General features: G+C 32.7%; 2 protein-coding genes across 3 annotated transcripts; both read left to right on the forward strand.

Annotated features, from left to right (window-relative positions):
* Positions 1–426: 426 nt before the first annotated feature.
* On the forward strand, positions 427–6514 carry LOC129285247 (KRR1 small subunit processome component homolog). The gene is made up of 13 exons (XM_054920836.1): positions 427–628; positions 825–1038; positions 1663–1739; positions 2207–2317; positions 3429–3497; positions 3963–4019; positions 4128–4166; positions 4270–4374; positions 4461–4543; positions 4633–4714; positions 5550–5693; positions 5975–6046; positions 6159–6514. The coding sequence occupies exons 2-13, from the start codon at positions 825–827 to the stop codon at positions 6279–6281; spliced, it is 1176 nt and encodes a 391-aa protein (XP_054776811.1). The 5' UTR covers positions 427–628; the 3' UTR covers positions 6282–6514.
* A 2924-nt stretch (positions 6515–9438) lies between these two features.
* On the forward strand, positions 9439–15338 carry LOC129287036 (vacuolar-sorting receptor 6-like). 2 transcript variants are annotated; one of them, XM_054923179.1, is made up of 13 exons: positions 9439–9943; positions 10345–11031; positions 11275–11363; positions 11459–11528; positions 11853–11936; positions 12046–12122; positions 12264–12345; positions 12685–12767; positions 12901–12964; positions 13077–13205; positions 13924–14027; positions 14296–14410; positions 14927–15338. In XM_054923179.1, exons 1-12 carry the CDS (start codon positions 9631–9633, stop codon positions 14407–14409), a joined length of 1896 nt encoding a protein of 631 aa, XP_054779154.1. In that variant the 5' UTR covers positions 9439–9630; the 3' UTR covers position 14410; positions 14927–15338. The 2 variants fall into 2 exon arrangements, with proteins under 2 accessions (XP_054779154.1, XP_054779153.1); XM_054923178.1 differs by having other exon boundaries at positions 9440–9943; positions 14978–15338.
* The last annotated feature ends 205 nt before the right edge of the window (positions 15339–15543 follow it).

The following is a 15543-nucleotide window of genomic DNA, read 5'->3' on the forward strand; positions in this document are numbered from 1 at the left end:
ATTTTATAATCTTTTAATAAAAATATAGAAGTTTTTAATTTTATCTTTTAAAAATTCAATAATTTTAATGTTTAAGGATTAAAAAATTATAATGAATTAAATTATAAGAAATTAATTAAATAAAATAAATTATAAAGATCTAGCCGAAAAATTTAAAAGATTATAAGAATATATAAATATATATTAAAAAAAGTTAAAATATACTTTTAATTTTAAAATTTTATGTAAGGTTTTGATTTTAAAAAGTATTTTTTTTTAATTTTATAACTTTAATATAATTAATTATTTTTATGTTGATTATTTAAAAAATTAAATTTAATATGTTAATATTTAAAATATTTCATCAAGTTTAAAAGATTAAAAAAAAAACTTTAATTTCAAAATCAAACTTATGTAAAATATACTTTAGCCTTGAGGGGCGAAAGACAGAAATCTTAACGTCGTCGTCCCAAGCTTCATATCCCTAATCAGCAGGTCAGTACTGAAATACCGGCGCTGGTCCTCCCCTGCACGACGCCGTCAGCTTTCGTCTCTTGCTCGTCCTCGAAGGCCGCCCCTGAACTTCACCTGTTCAATACGTCTTCTCGACTTTCATTCTCCTCTCCTTCTCGGGCAACTTCATCTTCGGGTTTGTTGCATAATACGCATTTTACTTCTCTTCTGATTAAGACTAAATAGAATGTTATAGAACATCCCTTGTCATTGTTTCGAACTTCTTATATTTCTATATTTCTATTTTCTTGTTGACAATAATTTCTGGGTAGCTGCTTTTCTGTGCTTTTTTCTGTTCACGTGTTTGATTTTGATCAATGCATTTGCTGTAGATGGGAATATCTGATGCGGTGATAGACCAAGGAAATGGGGAACACCCTAGCACCAAACCCAAGGAAAAGCGGAAGGGCAAGCATGACAAGCCCAAGCCATGGGATGAAGACCCAAACATCGACCACTGGAAGATTGAGAAGTTTGACCCTTCTTGGAACGAAGGTGGAATGCTTGAAGTTAGTTCGTTTTCCACGCTTTTTCCACAATATAGAGGTATGCTAGGTCTCCCGGATAAGCAAAGGATCAACTTTTATTGTTTATTGTTGTGTTGCATTTATCTTGATTTCTTATCATCAATGAACAGACCTCGCAGTGCATGTATGTTACTTTGGGTTTTAGGGATGCTTAACCTGTCTAAATTTAAAATTTATGTTGGATTTTGTTTTTTTTTTTTGTGGACGTTACAGCATTAGACATTGATTTCTTGGTTGTATGATTTCAAGGAGATAAGAACTTTACGTAGCTTGAATTTCCCCCTCTCTTGTATCATCTATAAGACATCAGAACTTAACTGAAGTTTTTTCCAATATTGATGATATACTGACTCCAGTTTTCATTTGGCCGTTTGTGTGTTAGACTTGTCATTGGTGTGTTTGCCTTCTGGATTTAGAATCCTCCTTTTATTTTAATCAATGCGATTGGGTTGGGAACCTTGTCTGACATTTGGATTGTAGGGACTTTCTTGTCGCATGTGTTAGCATCTCATTGATTCAAAAATCATTTGACTATCCTTGCTTAGTACCTATTAGTCCCTCTAATCTTTTTGTATGCATATACAAAAGAAAATTTTGCATACGATGGTTTCTTATTCTTTTGTTTTTGTAATGCTATTCTCAGAAAAATACTTGCAAGAAGTTTGGCCCATGGTAAAATCTGCGTTGAAAGAGTATGGTATTTCATGCGAACTAAATCTGGTAAGTGCTTGCAATTACGTTTGTGAGTTCATCTATTTAAGTCTTTTGATTGCAGAGTATTGCTATTAGGAAATAGAAGAGGTTGATAGTGCTCTTATTTTTTAGACGTGAACATGTAGATGGATGGAATAAAATATGGCCTCTTATGAGCTAATCTGCCATTTTTGGTTCATAGTTTATCATATGCATCTGCATGTTTGTTCAAGGAGGATTTATTATCTTATATGTACAACTCCGTGCTTCAATTTTTATTATTTGTTATAAAATTAATAATTAATAAACTTCTTTAAACATGCAAACATACACGTGGTCAATTTGTTCAGGATCATCACAGCTGTGACTGGTCAAGGCTAAAAGCCTTTTGTGTCTTTGGTTTTCTCAACTTCCCAAGCTATAGTATCCAAAGGTCATCGCCATTTTTATTATTCTGGATTTGTGCTCTCTTATTTATTGTGTTGATTTGACAGGTGGAGGGATCAATGACAGTTTCAACTACCCGAAAGACCAGGGATCCCTATATCATTATGAAAGCCAGGGATCTTTTAAAACTTCTGTCACGCAGCGTGCCTGCTCCTCAGGTGAGCGAATGTATGCCTTTTTTTTTTTTAAAGGGGATTTGATTTTTTTTCCTTTTAAATTCTAAGGTGTTGTTGTTGTTGTTGTTGTTGTTGTAAATTCTAAGGTGCAGGGTTATTTATACTTGTGAATTGTAGAGGAGGTGCTGTTGGTAAAGAAACATTTGCACACATATGGGATATGCTTTTCATCCAAAGAATCTGTATTAGATATGAAATGATATCATTGTGTCGATACATTATAATACCTATAGGAGGAGAAGATGATCCAAGCACGCATTAGGATAAATCAAATAATGTAATTTATTGGGAAATAAACGCATCTTTACAGTACCTGTAGTTCAAGGTAGTCTTTATGCAAACTTTTGTAAATGCAGACTATAAATGATGTTGTTAGTAACTGGTAAGACTTCTCACAACTTAACTCACAAATAACCAGAAAAACAATGTAAAAATGGGATAACTTAGGTTTTGATATTAGTTTTCTCAAATACATTGAATCAGATTCCAGCCAAAGCTGATATCCCAAATATACCCAGACGTCAGTGACATCAACATAATTCAATTGAACAGCTCTATCGTATTTTCAAAATATCACTAATTTTGCGAAGTGCCAGCATCTCAAAAGAGATCTATCAATATTTTGAGATGATAGTGTTCTGTTTCAAGAAGGGAGCTATGTTAAGCTGGAGGGACCTGCGTCATATGACTGATTTAAATCCAAAATGTAATATTTAGTGTTTGGTTGCGAACTCCTATTTTTTTTTTTTTCTAGTCATGCATTCAATCGTGCATCTGCAATTCTGCATCTGTGTGAAATTATTTTTGTCATTTCTGGAAATTGAAAAATATTCTGCAGTTGTCTAAAATGTGTGCGTATATGTAATAGAAACTAGTTTCTACCACTTAATTATTGTTAGCATTCAACTTTGTTCCACCATGTGTAATGGGTGTTTGTTGGATTGTACGTATCATATTTAGTTTAGCTTACAGATTTTTATGTCACTATATTTTTATACTCAGAAGTTCGGTTGTTTTCCCTGTCCTTTTTGCAATATTTGTTGGAGATATTTGTTATGGTCAGCTCATTAAAGTATTTATTTGCTGATCTCAGGCAATAAAAATACTAGATGATGAAATGCAATCTGACATCATCAAAATTAGTGGCTTGGTTCGCAATAAGGTACTGATTTAGGTTAATTTTTAACTTGTCAGTTACATATGGCATGGTATCTGCTGATACATATGCACATACATATATGACTATGTATATGTTTGCCTGTGATATTTCACATGGATGGGTTATCCATGGCATGATTATTCCCTTCATGATATTGATATTTGAGCACATTTTTTTACTATAGATTATATGCTTGCAAAGTTTTTGATGGATTGTGCAAATGTTTTACAACATAACTTTCCGGTTGGCATATTTGAATTCCATTTCAATTTATATAATTTAAATTGGGGTAGATTTGAATTTTCAGCATTAGCAGCTTGACTATTTCAGAGCAGTTTTCATTAAGAATGAGATCTGAGTGGTTCCTCATATTACATTTTGAGCTTGTCCAGTATTTTTATGAAGTTGAAGCTTTTTAAAACGAAATTATTTTGGTGGTTAGAACTTGAAGTCATTGTCTGACTGCAGGAGCGATTTGTGAAGAGAAGACAGCATCTTATGGGTCCTAATTCTGCTACTTTGAAGGTGTGCTTCAAGCTTTGATATTCTTATCACTGGGGATGGCCCTTGCCCCTGTTAAATTTCTTACTGAACTTTATGTTTTTATTTATTTATTTATTTTTTTCTTTGCAGGCCCTTGAAATACTCACTGGCTGCTACATTCTCATTCAGGTAATTTCAATTATTTCTTCCTCTTTTAGAAGCTGGAATTTTACTTTCAGGAAAATTTTTGGTTAGACTAGACACTGGTGAATGAGTTAACTTCTTTCAATAGGGGGGCACAGTTGCTGCTATGGGATCCTTTAAGGGCTTGAAACAAGTTAGAAGAATTGTTGAAGAGTGCATGTTGAATAAAATGCACCCTGTGTACAACATTAAGGTGAATAATCTTTGTTTTTGATCTACTATGCTTTTAAAAGTTAATGGCATTGGATTAATATTAACTATTTATGTTTAAATTACTAGATTCTGATGATGAAGAAGGAGCTTGAAAAGAATCCAGAATTGGCGAATGAGAATTGGGATAGGTTTCTTCCAAAATTCAAAAAGTATGTCCTTAACTTATTTTGGTTTATGGGTGTTCAAAAATACCTCTGGTTTCTTTTTTGTTTATTTTACTATTCATATTCTTTTCCAGGAAAAATGTTAAGCAAAAGAAGGTCAAGGCTAAGAAGAAGAAGCCATATACTCCTTTCCCTCCACCTCAACCGCCTACTAAGGTGAGTACACTGCTATTCGCTGAAAAACTTGCTGATAAGTTATTATTATCCTCCAAAAGTATTTGGTGAACTATTTGAGCTGAGTTGTACTTGTTTCATACTCTTTGTAACATACGGTATTCCCTTGTTTCATATGAAGACAAGAAATGTGGAGAAAACAAGAGTACAAACCACGTCTTTGTCATGGAATCATATTTTATGGCAATGGTCCATCATGCAATTACATTGGTGTTAGTCCAGTTGGATTGAGAAAATTTTGAACTCAATGACTCAATTGACTTGATCTGGTTTAGGACTTGCATTTTGAACTGCCCGCCCTAGTTCTGTTGTTGTCATTGTTGAAGTTTTTGCTTTCATGTGATAATTAATTTACATCATTATGGCTTGCGAAACACAACTACTTGTTTATTGCCCACAATCAACCTTACAGGGGTGAACTGTTTCGCTTCATTTGTGCATCAAACATCAATCAAGATATGGTTTACAAAAATCTGACTTATCCATTGTGTTTTTTTCCCCCTTTTATTTATTACTTCTTTTGATTATATACTTAGATATTCTCTTTAGTTCTGCTATGCTTACGACCTTCTTGCACTCATCAGATTCGTTCTTGCCTCTCTAATCATGGATTGCATTATTGGTTTCATAGGTGCATTCTGGTGATTTATGGTTTGAAATTGAGTTTTGTTTCCTTATGTACATCTCTTTGTAGTGGTCAATGTTGTACATGTCTATGAAAGTTGAGTTTCGACATGCCTTTGCTCTTCTTCTCTCTGATATTTTTGCTGTTAATGTTAAAGTTTTGACATGCCCTTGTGTGTTTTGCATATTGCAGGAGGATATAGAATTAGAAACTGGAGAATACTTTCTAAGTGAGAAAAAGAAGTCAGCAAAGAAATGGCAAGAGAAGCAGGAGAAGCAAGCACAAAAAGTTGCTGAAAACAAACGAAAAAGAGAGGAGGCTTTCATTCCACCCGAGGTTTAATTTAATTTAGTCTTAGCTTGAGCAATCTCCACATTTCATTACAGCACTTTTAATTATTTTTGAGAATGACAACTGAGGACCTCATAAGAGGATTGACATCAAATCGGGATTTTTTATAATGATTTTCAGTGCTGAAACATTGGAGAATGAATATTGAATTTGATAACTTATGTTGAGATCCTGATTTGGTATTAATTTTTTGTGAGGTCCTTACTTGTCATTCTCCATAAATTTTTTGGGTGATATTTATCATTTGTTTAATTTGTATTATTCAGGAACCCACAAACCAGGAGGATAAATCTGAGGATGCCAAAAAGGATGTCTCTGCCACGGTGATGTCATTGAAGGTAAACAATAAGCTAACTTTTTCGTTTTTTGGTGGGGTGCGGCGATATATTGAAGTTAGTGATTCTGCCAATGAATTTTCTCTCATGAGCATTCAAAATGGTTTGTCCGCAGGAAAAAACTAAAGAGCTTGGGAAGCGCAAATCTGAAGAAGAGAATATAAATGTAGAAGCATATATTGCAGGATCTGCTAAAGAACAAGTATCAAAGAAGAAATCCAAGAAGCAGTGGTCTTAGCATGATCCACGTGTGTTGCATCACAACGTTGTTCTGGTTGGTCCAGGATAATAGTTGACTTGATTTTTTTTTTGGCCTGAGTTGACTTGTGAAAATTTTTTTTGGGGGGGGTATGTGTATCATGAATTAATTTATGGTGGGTCCAACACAGTAATTGCGATTAAAATTACGCAAGAATTTTGCTCTGGGATCTCCGGGCGTGTCATGTCTACAATACAATATAAATTTGAGAATCGAGCTTTTTTTTTTTTTTTTTGGAATGAGAATACAAGGCTACAGAAGTGAACAAGACTTTTCGCGTGTTGACCTGTGGACTTTGAATCCCCTGTACACACACTTCACTTTTTTGTTGACTTGGCCGGAGACCAAGTCGTTGGTAAAATTTAAATAAACTTGCAAAAAATATTTAAAAAAAATTAAAATTACTAGTTATATGGATAACTAAACAACAACAACAATATTTTTCTCAGAGTTGAAGTAAGGATTTTTCTCAGTTTTAATTTGTATATCAATATTTGTGTGTGCATATATTGAAATCTAATGCATTTTTAATTTTATTTTTAATTTTTTGTTTGCATAATTATTAGAAAAATAAATGTCGTGTTAAAAGGTTTTCTGAATCTACGAGGAAAAATGAATGACAGCTATATGGGAATTTTCTTCATCATGCTTGACTGGAAATTGGAATTATCGTTTCACTCTCAAAGAAGAACCGGCCAACTGGAAAAGTTGAATTTTATTTTTATATTAAGTATCGTGAAAATTTATGGGTTTGGTTCTCTTAACTTTTTGGCTTGGACTATTATAAATATATATACATAATTCATTTGATTATTTAGCAGGTTGATAGCAACTTAAATGAAACGACAAGTTCCCATGCTCAATTTAAAATTGGGATAACTTATTATAATATTTTTAAAATTATAGTTAAAATTAAGTTTGATTTAAAATATTATGTTTGCTTTCTCCACATTCTCTTTTTTTGTCGCCCAATATATCCTCACAGTCAATAGCTATGAGATTAATATTTTGAGAAATTTGAACACTATTTAAGTGGTTATTTTCTTTCAAATAATGCTTTTCTATACATATTTTTAGAAATTAAATTTTAAAATGTTACTTAAAGGGTTCAAACCATTATCATCTGAGCTGCACTTATTTGGTTCTCCACAATTTTTTTCACGCAACATTTTCTTCACATTTTAATCTACATGTATTATTAAATACATTTTAATCTACGTATATTCTTATATAATATATAGGATAAGTTTATCGTGCCCGGCGTGAAAACCATGCGATCAAAATCAATTTAAAATTTTAAATAAAAATTATGCCAGGCTTTTCTAAAATATTTGTTTTGGAACAGACAAATATGGCTTACTGTATATTAATTTCAACCAACATTTCTTATCATGGCATTCTTTGACTAATTTGTTGATCGTTATTAATTGTTATTCTTATTATTATTGATATAATAAGTTAATAGCTAATAAGTCCTCAATTAATCTAAAACTAGGAAGAACACTTTTTTTTTTTCTGATGATGTCCACGAAAACAAAAATGTTGCTGTCCAAATAACAGACTACAAACATCTATTTAAAATATGGTTAAAAAATGTCCTTGACATTTTCACTATTATTAGGTGGAGTGGAATAAAAGAATTTTCTATTTGAGCCTCATTATGATCAAATTTAAATTAGTTAGCCCTGAGTAGTATAAGTTAATAATATATAATATATAGCTAATTTCCTTGCTCTGTTCTTTGTTTTTCATTTGGATCTTTGATCCACTTTAGTTCAACAAAAAAGTAAGATATAGTTGTATTAAAGAATAAATTATATATTGACCAAAAAAAAAAGAATAAAGTATATAAAACTTCTCCAGTCACATACATATATGATAATTAAAACTAAAAAAGGGAACCCTATTATTAATGTGTTCGTTACTTTTTACTAATAGAATATATATGTCATTGATTACATTAATGTTTGTTTATTTTTATGCATGCTACTTTCTTAAACTTTGAATTACGTATTCATATATTTGGCCAAAAAGAATTATATATTCATAAACCATTTTTAAATTTCAAGTTCCTTAGTTTAAAATATATTGTGCATTAAATAGTTTTTATAATTTTTTAGCTATATCCTTTCTTTATTTAATATTTATTTTTTTTAAAATATTTCATTAAAATTTTAATTCTTATTATGAAGACTTATAAAGTGTATTCTTTTAACAAACACTTGTATAGAAAATTTAACAAAAGTACAATTAAAAAGATGTATAATTTTATTTAAAAAATTAAATTTTAACTAATTTTTTTAAGAACAACGAAGTCGTTCTTAAAGTTTATATTATGAAGTGGAGGGAGTAGTTTGTTTTAGAATTATTTAATTCAACTACTAAAATTTTGAGAGGATCAACTGCACACACACTTATATATATTTTAAATATAGAGAAGAAATATAAGAAAGAAGGCATATTTCCAAGTTTTCAACTAAAAATAAAATAATGTTAGGATGAAAGAGAAGATTAACTCCTAAACTATATATTTAAGAGCATTTAGGGTTTTAAATTTATTGTTAATGTAATATTCTCCTTTAATTTTTAGAAATAATGTAATTTATTTACCGTTAATAAAATTTAATTTTAATAATTAGTTGATCAAAAATGATATAAAAGGAAATTATAGAAAAGGACTGAAAGATTACAATAAAAAACCTAAAAATTATAGATAATGATTGAAAAAATAATAGAAAAATAACTAAAAAAATTTTATTAGTATTTTTTTAATTTTTGAAATACTTTTTATTTAACTAATAATTAAAGTTAATTTTTATTAATGATAAAAATTAAATTACAGCAGTTTCAAAAATTGAAGAGAAACATAGTGCTGATTTAGAGATTAATTTACTCTTTTACTCATATTTTTAAATCAATCAATTCTCAGGTGATGATTTAAATGTACTTTTTTTTTTCTATCCAAAGTATATAGGGATGATTTGCAAAAGTCGTCAAGTATATAACATTAAAAACGATTTCATTTTCAGATGTATATATAATTTTTTATTAAAATATAAATTAAATTTTGCCGTTTAATCGTTGTAGTTTTTTTTTCCCTCCAAAGATATCTAACAGTTTCCGCCTTGACCCCTTCCTTCCTTCCTTCCATCCTTCCACCACCTCGTTCTCGCGCTCTTCCTCTGTCGTTTACCCTCTCGTCACGTCACTGATTCATACATATACCCAATCCCTCTCTTCACATCAAACCCAAATCCCAACCTTTCTCTCTCTATAACCTCAATTTTCCATCTCTAAACCGCAACGATACACCAAGTCTTCACCAACAATGGAAAATCGCATTTCGTTCCTCAGAAATTCCATAATCCCACGCTTCGCGTTCTGGTTTTTGCTTCTTGTTAGCTCCGTATGTGCTCGCTTTGTGGTGGAGAAGATCGATATCACCGTTCTGGCTCCTAAAGAGCTCCAGGAGAAGCACGAGGGAGCTGCGGGAAACTTCGGCGTGCCCGATTATGGAGGTTACATGACTGGTTCAGTGGCTTATCCTGACAAAGGGGCTTTAGGGTGCCAACCCTTTGAGGGCGAGAAGCCCTTCAAGTCTGAGCCGTCGTTGCCTACTATTCTTCTCCTTGATCGTGGAGGTATCTTCAAGTCAACTCCATCGTTGACTTTTCTTAACTCGTTTCTTAATTTTTTTTTTTCCTGATCAATCTTGCTCCAGGCTTCGTGTGATCAGCATATAAAAGTGTTATGTATGATCCTTAGGTTAGGGTATTCTATTTCAGTAACAACTAGCACTTGACATAATTTTCTATTAAATTCTGATTAGGTTCTCCTTTTCGTTAAAAAGCCTTCTCTTTACGATTTATAAGAAACAAAGAAGGGAAAAGGAACAAAACAGAAGAATTGGTGAAAACTGAGGAGAGTTTCTCAAATGTTTAAAATGTTCCTTTAAAATAGTTAAACTCCTTTCCGTACTATAACTCTTTGAATCGAGAGATTTATAAGGCATACTCTGAGACAAAACTATTTCCACTTGCAGAGTGTCTTTTTGCCTTGAAGGTATGGCATGCTCAATTAGCCGGAGCTGCAGCAGTATTAGTGATTGACAAGAGTGATGAGCCTCTCTTAACTATGGATTCTCCCGAAAGGACCAGGTCAGCGGAAGGGTACATAGAGAGGATTAACATTCCATCAGCTCTAGTAAGGAAATCTTTCGGTGACAAGTTGAAGGAAGCTTTAAAAAACAAAGGACATGTTTGGGTCAAAATGGATTGGCCAATGCCTCATCCTGATAACAGGGTTGAGTATGAGTTTTGGACAAACAGCAATGACGAATGTGGAGCTCGTTGCGATGAACAGATGAATTTTGTGAAGAATTTCAAGGGTCACGCTCAGATTCTTGAGAGGGGTGGTTATACTTTATTCACTCCACACTATATAACATGGTTTTGTCCAAAGGCTTTTATTGACAGCGATCAGTGCAAGTCTCAGTGCATAAACCATGGAAGATATTGTGCACCAGATCCCGAGAAGAATTTTTGGGAGGGGTACGAAGGGAAGGATGTGGTTTTTGAGAATCTGAGGCAGCTCTGTGTCCACAGAGTTGCTAAAGAGAGCAACCAATCATGGATCTGGTGGGATTATGTGACAGACTTCCATATCAGATGCTCTATGAAGGAGAAGAAATACAGTAAAATTTGTGCTGAGACTGTCATGAAATCATTAGGTAAGTCATAAGGCAGTGTCTGATACTAAGCTTGAATATTTAATTATAAGATATTTGAAGTGTAAGTATGAAAATTTTAAAATTTATGTTCTTTATGTGTTCTAGGTAGCATAGAAATACTGTACTTTTTTCATAGAACTCAAATTTCTCTTTAGTAGATTTCCAACTACTCTTAGTACTTTTGTGCAGTAGAATTAGATTCTGCTACTCTCTGTTTTATTAAGGTTATTCTTTTGGCCACAGATCTGCCCATTGGGAAAATAAAGGAATGTGTTGGTAATCCCGAAGCTGATGCAGAGAATGAACTACTAAAAACCGAACAAAAGCTCCAGGTTTAGTTCTATATCTTTACAAATTCACAAGATAATAAACTATCATCAATCAGTCTTGCACATTTTGACTATTTTGTTTCATTTGTGATATTTAGGTTGGGCAAGGATCCCGTGGTGATGTTACCATCTTGCCCACAATGATTATAAACAATATTCAGTATCGAGGTTTGTTACCTTGTGCCTGTTAAAATATCATTCTGCTTAAATTATCTGTCGTGTTCTCTTTGAATTCATTAGCCTTTTCCATTCTTAAACCCTGCAAATTGATGGCTACCGTGTAGTTGGTGTTGATTCTCTGTTCTTTAGCTTTATTTCTCTATAATCATCTGCTTCTTCCTTGCCTATTGTTTCTATTGTTTATTTAACTAAATCTCTCCCCTCCTTAGTGCAGCAAATATATATATATATATATATATATTAACTCATTTAAATGATCCCTTGTAGCATTTATACCAGAATTCTAAAGATCTTGGCTTGTTTTGTGTAAAGGTAAATTGGAGAGAACAGCTGTCCTGAAGGCCGTTTGTGCTGGATTTAAGGAGACTACTGAGCCTTCAATCTGTTTAAGTGGAGGTTGGTGCACCTAAGTTTCATTATTTAAGCTGCACTGTTGAAATCATTCTCCAAGTTCTGGAAAACTAGCTATGATTGTGCGATAATATATTGGATTTGTGTTTATCAGATCTCGAGACAAATCAGTGCGCTGAAAAGAATGGAGGGTGCTGGCAGGACATAAATGCTAACATAACTGCTTGCAAGGTACATATGAATATGGAATTTCAATTCTTTCCTTTCTTTTTAAAATTAACATTTTGCAACGTTCTATGTTTAAGTGTTGGTCTATTAGTGATTGATTATGATGAGCAACAAACTCATAGCGAGACTTGAACTTTTTAACAGGATACTTTCAGGGGAAGAGTTTGTGAGTGCCCCATTGTAAATGGTATTCAGTATAGAGGGGATGGCTACACATCTTGTGAAGGTAGGCCTTTTTTTCCAATTCATGAGACTTGGGCTAAAGTTTCTTACATGTGTGTTTTCCAGTCATCCAATCAAAATATAAATCGTGAGCATTTTTCATAACTTAGCACAACGATATGGCTTCCTTAAAAGAATTCCTTTGATTATCATTATTCTATCTTAAAACCTTAAAGAAAATGCCAAAGGATTGCAGCTAAGATTAAATAAAGTATTCATAAATGTCTTCTCACATTCCACAATGAGATCAGAGAGCAATTTCAGAACTTATATATTCACAGTGCTACGCGACTTTCATGATGATGATGATGATGAGATACTCACTCTTTGCCTTTATTGACAGCTTTTGGACCAGCGAGGTGTTCAATCAACAATGGAGGTTGTTGGTCAGAAACTAGAGACGGCAGGACTTTCTCAGCTTGCACAGTTCAGTATAGCTTATTCTAACCTTAATATTTTTTCTATTCTCTTTTTGAAGAAAATAATTTTAAAATATTCTCCTTGGCATGCATTAAGTGTCTAGGCTTACTGACTTCCCTTTATTTTTTCTTGCATATAGGGGTCCAAAGAAAACGGGTGTCAATGCCCATTTGGCTTTTCTGGGGACGGGACTAAATGTAAAGGTAACTTTTGATCCCATTATGGCAGTTCAAGCAATCTCTAATCTTCTTCAAATGATCAATTTCAAAGGCATATTGACATTCTTAAACTTTTTCTGATCTGATTCTGATGCAGATGTTGATGAATGTAAGGAACACAGTGTTTGTCGATGTGATGGCTGCACCTGCGAGAACACTTGGGGTAGTTATGAATGCAAGTGCAAAGGAAACCTTCTGTATATAAAGGGCCAAGATGTTTGCATCGGTAAGATTGTGAAGTCAAAGTTAAGACAATTCTAGTTTGATTGTTATCTGAAAAGAATCCCACGAAATCTTGATCATTGCACAAAGATTTAAAGATATGATCTGTCAGAATAGCATGAACTGCAGCCCTGTGGATCTCATTCCTTTTTCCAAAAATTGTTTGACTTCGTTTGTTACTGTTTTAATTGATCAGTTCTTACACATCTATTCTGTACTGTCACTTTTATGCAACTAAAGAGATGAAACTGTACTATAAGCATTTTCTGATTTTATTGGCTGTAAAATAGAGCTGAACTTCTGCAGTGAGTATTTATTTTTGTTAGGATGTCCAAGTGAGTAAACTTGAGTAGATGTGGAAAGTCCATGTTGGATAAAGTTAAACTCAATAAATAATATATAATAAAGTATAAGGACTGATAAACTTGAGCCTTGAACTTGAGTAGACATGGAAAGTCCTATAACTAAAAAAATTGGCTAATTAATTAATAATTAATATTTGCTAAAGTAGAATGACCCACAAACTCAAAACCTAAATCTTTTGAGTTAAGATGCAGTGTCCTTCACTAGTATATTGTGTTGGACTTAAGTAGGTATGGAAAGTGCCATATTGAGCTTGAAAAGTAATATATATTAAAGTGGAAGATCGCTCACGTTCCTAACAATTTTCACTTATCCTTGAGACCTAGACTGATCCATCATATATTTTTTTTTTTTAACAGAAAGAAGTGGATCAAAATCTGGCCGGTTCCTTGCCTTTGTGTTTGTGGCAGTTATTGTTGGAGCTTGCATAGCTGGTTACATATTCTACAAGTACAGGTTCCGGGTAAGTAAAAAGTTCATTCAATTTAAAATGTTTAAGTTGCTTAGTAAAAGTTCATGAATAATTAAATCTCCAGCTTTCCTTTCAGACCCTTGAGGCCTAAAGAATGAACACTGAACAAATCCTAAGCCAGCAATAACTTGTGTGAAAACTTAATTTTGATTATGATGACTCTCACAACAGCTATTTCAAATCAAGTTTAAATCATCAAAATAAAAAGGCTAAGAGTAATTTAATTATAATTTCTAACATGATTTATGTTCTTGTCTAGTCATACATGGACTCCGAGATCATGTCTATCATGTCACAGTACATGCCACTTGACCAGCAGCATAACAATGAGGCTCATCCTGAAGCTGAACCTCTACGACAAAGCTCGGTATAAGGTATATGTTATCTCTTTGCTTGATAAATCCTAAGGAATAATTAAATCATGTAAGGTAGTGTTTGGATTGATGGATTTGAATTTGGATTTGAATTTTGAAATATTGTATTTCAAATCTCACATTTAAAATTCATGCATTTAAATTCTTTGTTTGGGTAGTTCAAACAATTTCAAATGAATAAGAGAAATAAACTGAGTTTTGAAATGAAAATAAAAAATTGAAAATGATGAGTTTATTTTTATTTTTTAATTAATAAAAAATGAGAAAAGATACGAGTTATCAATGATGAAAATATGAAGAGAATAAGATGTTTAAAGTAATTAGAATTTTAAACATAATTAAGGAGTAGAGGGTTTTTGAAATTATAAAGGAATTATAATTTGAAATGGATTTATATTTAAACCAAATTCAAATTTATAATTTTTTATATATTCAGATTTAGTTCAAATTCAAATTTAAATCCAAGTTCTCATTAACCCAAACACATCATGAGAGTAAAAGATCAAGTATTTTTAGGTTGAGCTTGATTCTATGGAGAAGAATCCTCTTACGTAGCAACCATTACAGAAATCAGAGCTAAAGGAGCCAGCTGCATAGAAGAATCAATGACATATGGATTGTAAGCAAAATTGGTCACACAACATTAACATCCATTTCACAGCCATGAAGTGAGATAAAGGAAAGAGCCAATGCTTTTCTTACAAAGTATTAGGATGATCATGTATAGTACTGTTGAATACACAAATTTTCTTCATAGAATACTTTTGACAGTTTTTAGATGGAACTGTTGAGCTATACATGTAAGCAGTAAGCCTGAGATGTGATAGGGGATCATGTGATGACCTGGTGAAACAAATAAGGACATAGATACAAAAGCTTGCTTGTATGAAAATAAATGAATAAATAAATAGATTAAGTTCGCATGTCAGATATTTGCCTTAGCATGGTTTAAATACTTCTCCACTATTTTGGTGTTCTGGGGGCCCCGGGGGGGGGGGATTTATCAATCATTTGGGAACTTTAACATTATTCCTTCCTGTCGTGTGGCTGTGGCTGCCTTCCAAGTGCAATCACTGCCAATATAGGTCGGCAATGACGCGTGACATTTATTTTCCTTTTATTTTTTGTGGTGA

This window comes from Prosopis cineraria, unplaced genomic scaffold (assembly GCF_029017545.1).
Source record: "Prosopis cineraria cultivar Desert tree isolate PC_DT_omini unplaced genomic scaffold, ASM2901754v1 PC11, whole genome shotgun sequence".
Lineage (NCBI taxonomy): Eukaryota > Viridiplantae > Streptophyta > Magnoliopsida > Fabales > Fabaceae > Prosopis > Prosopis cineraria.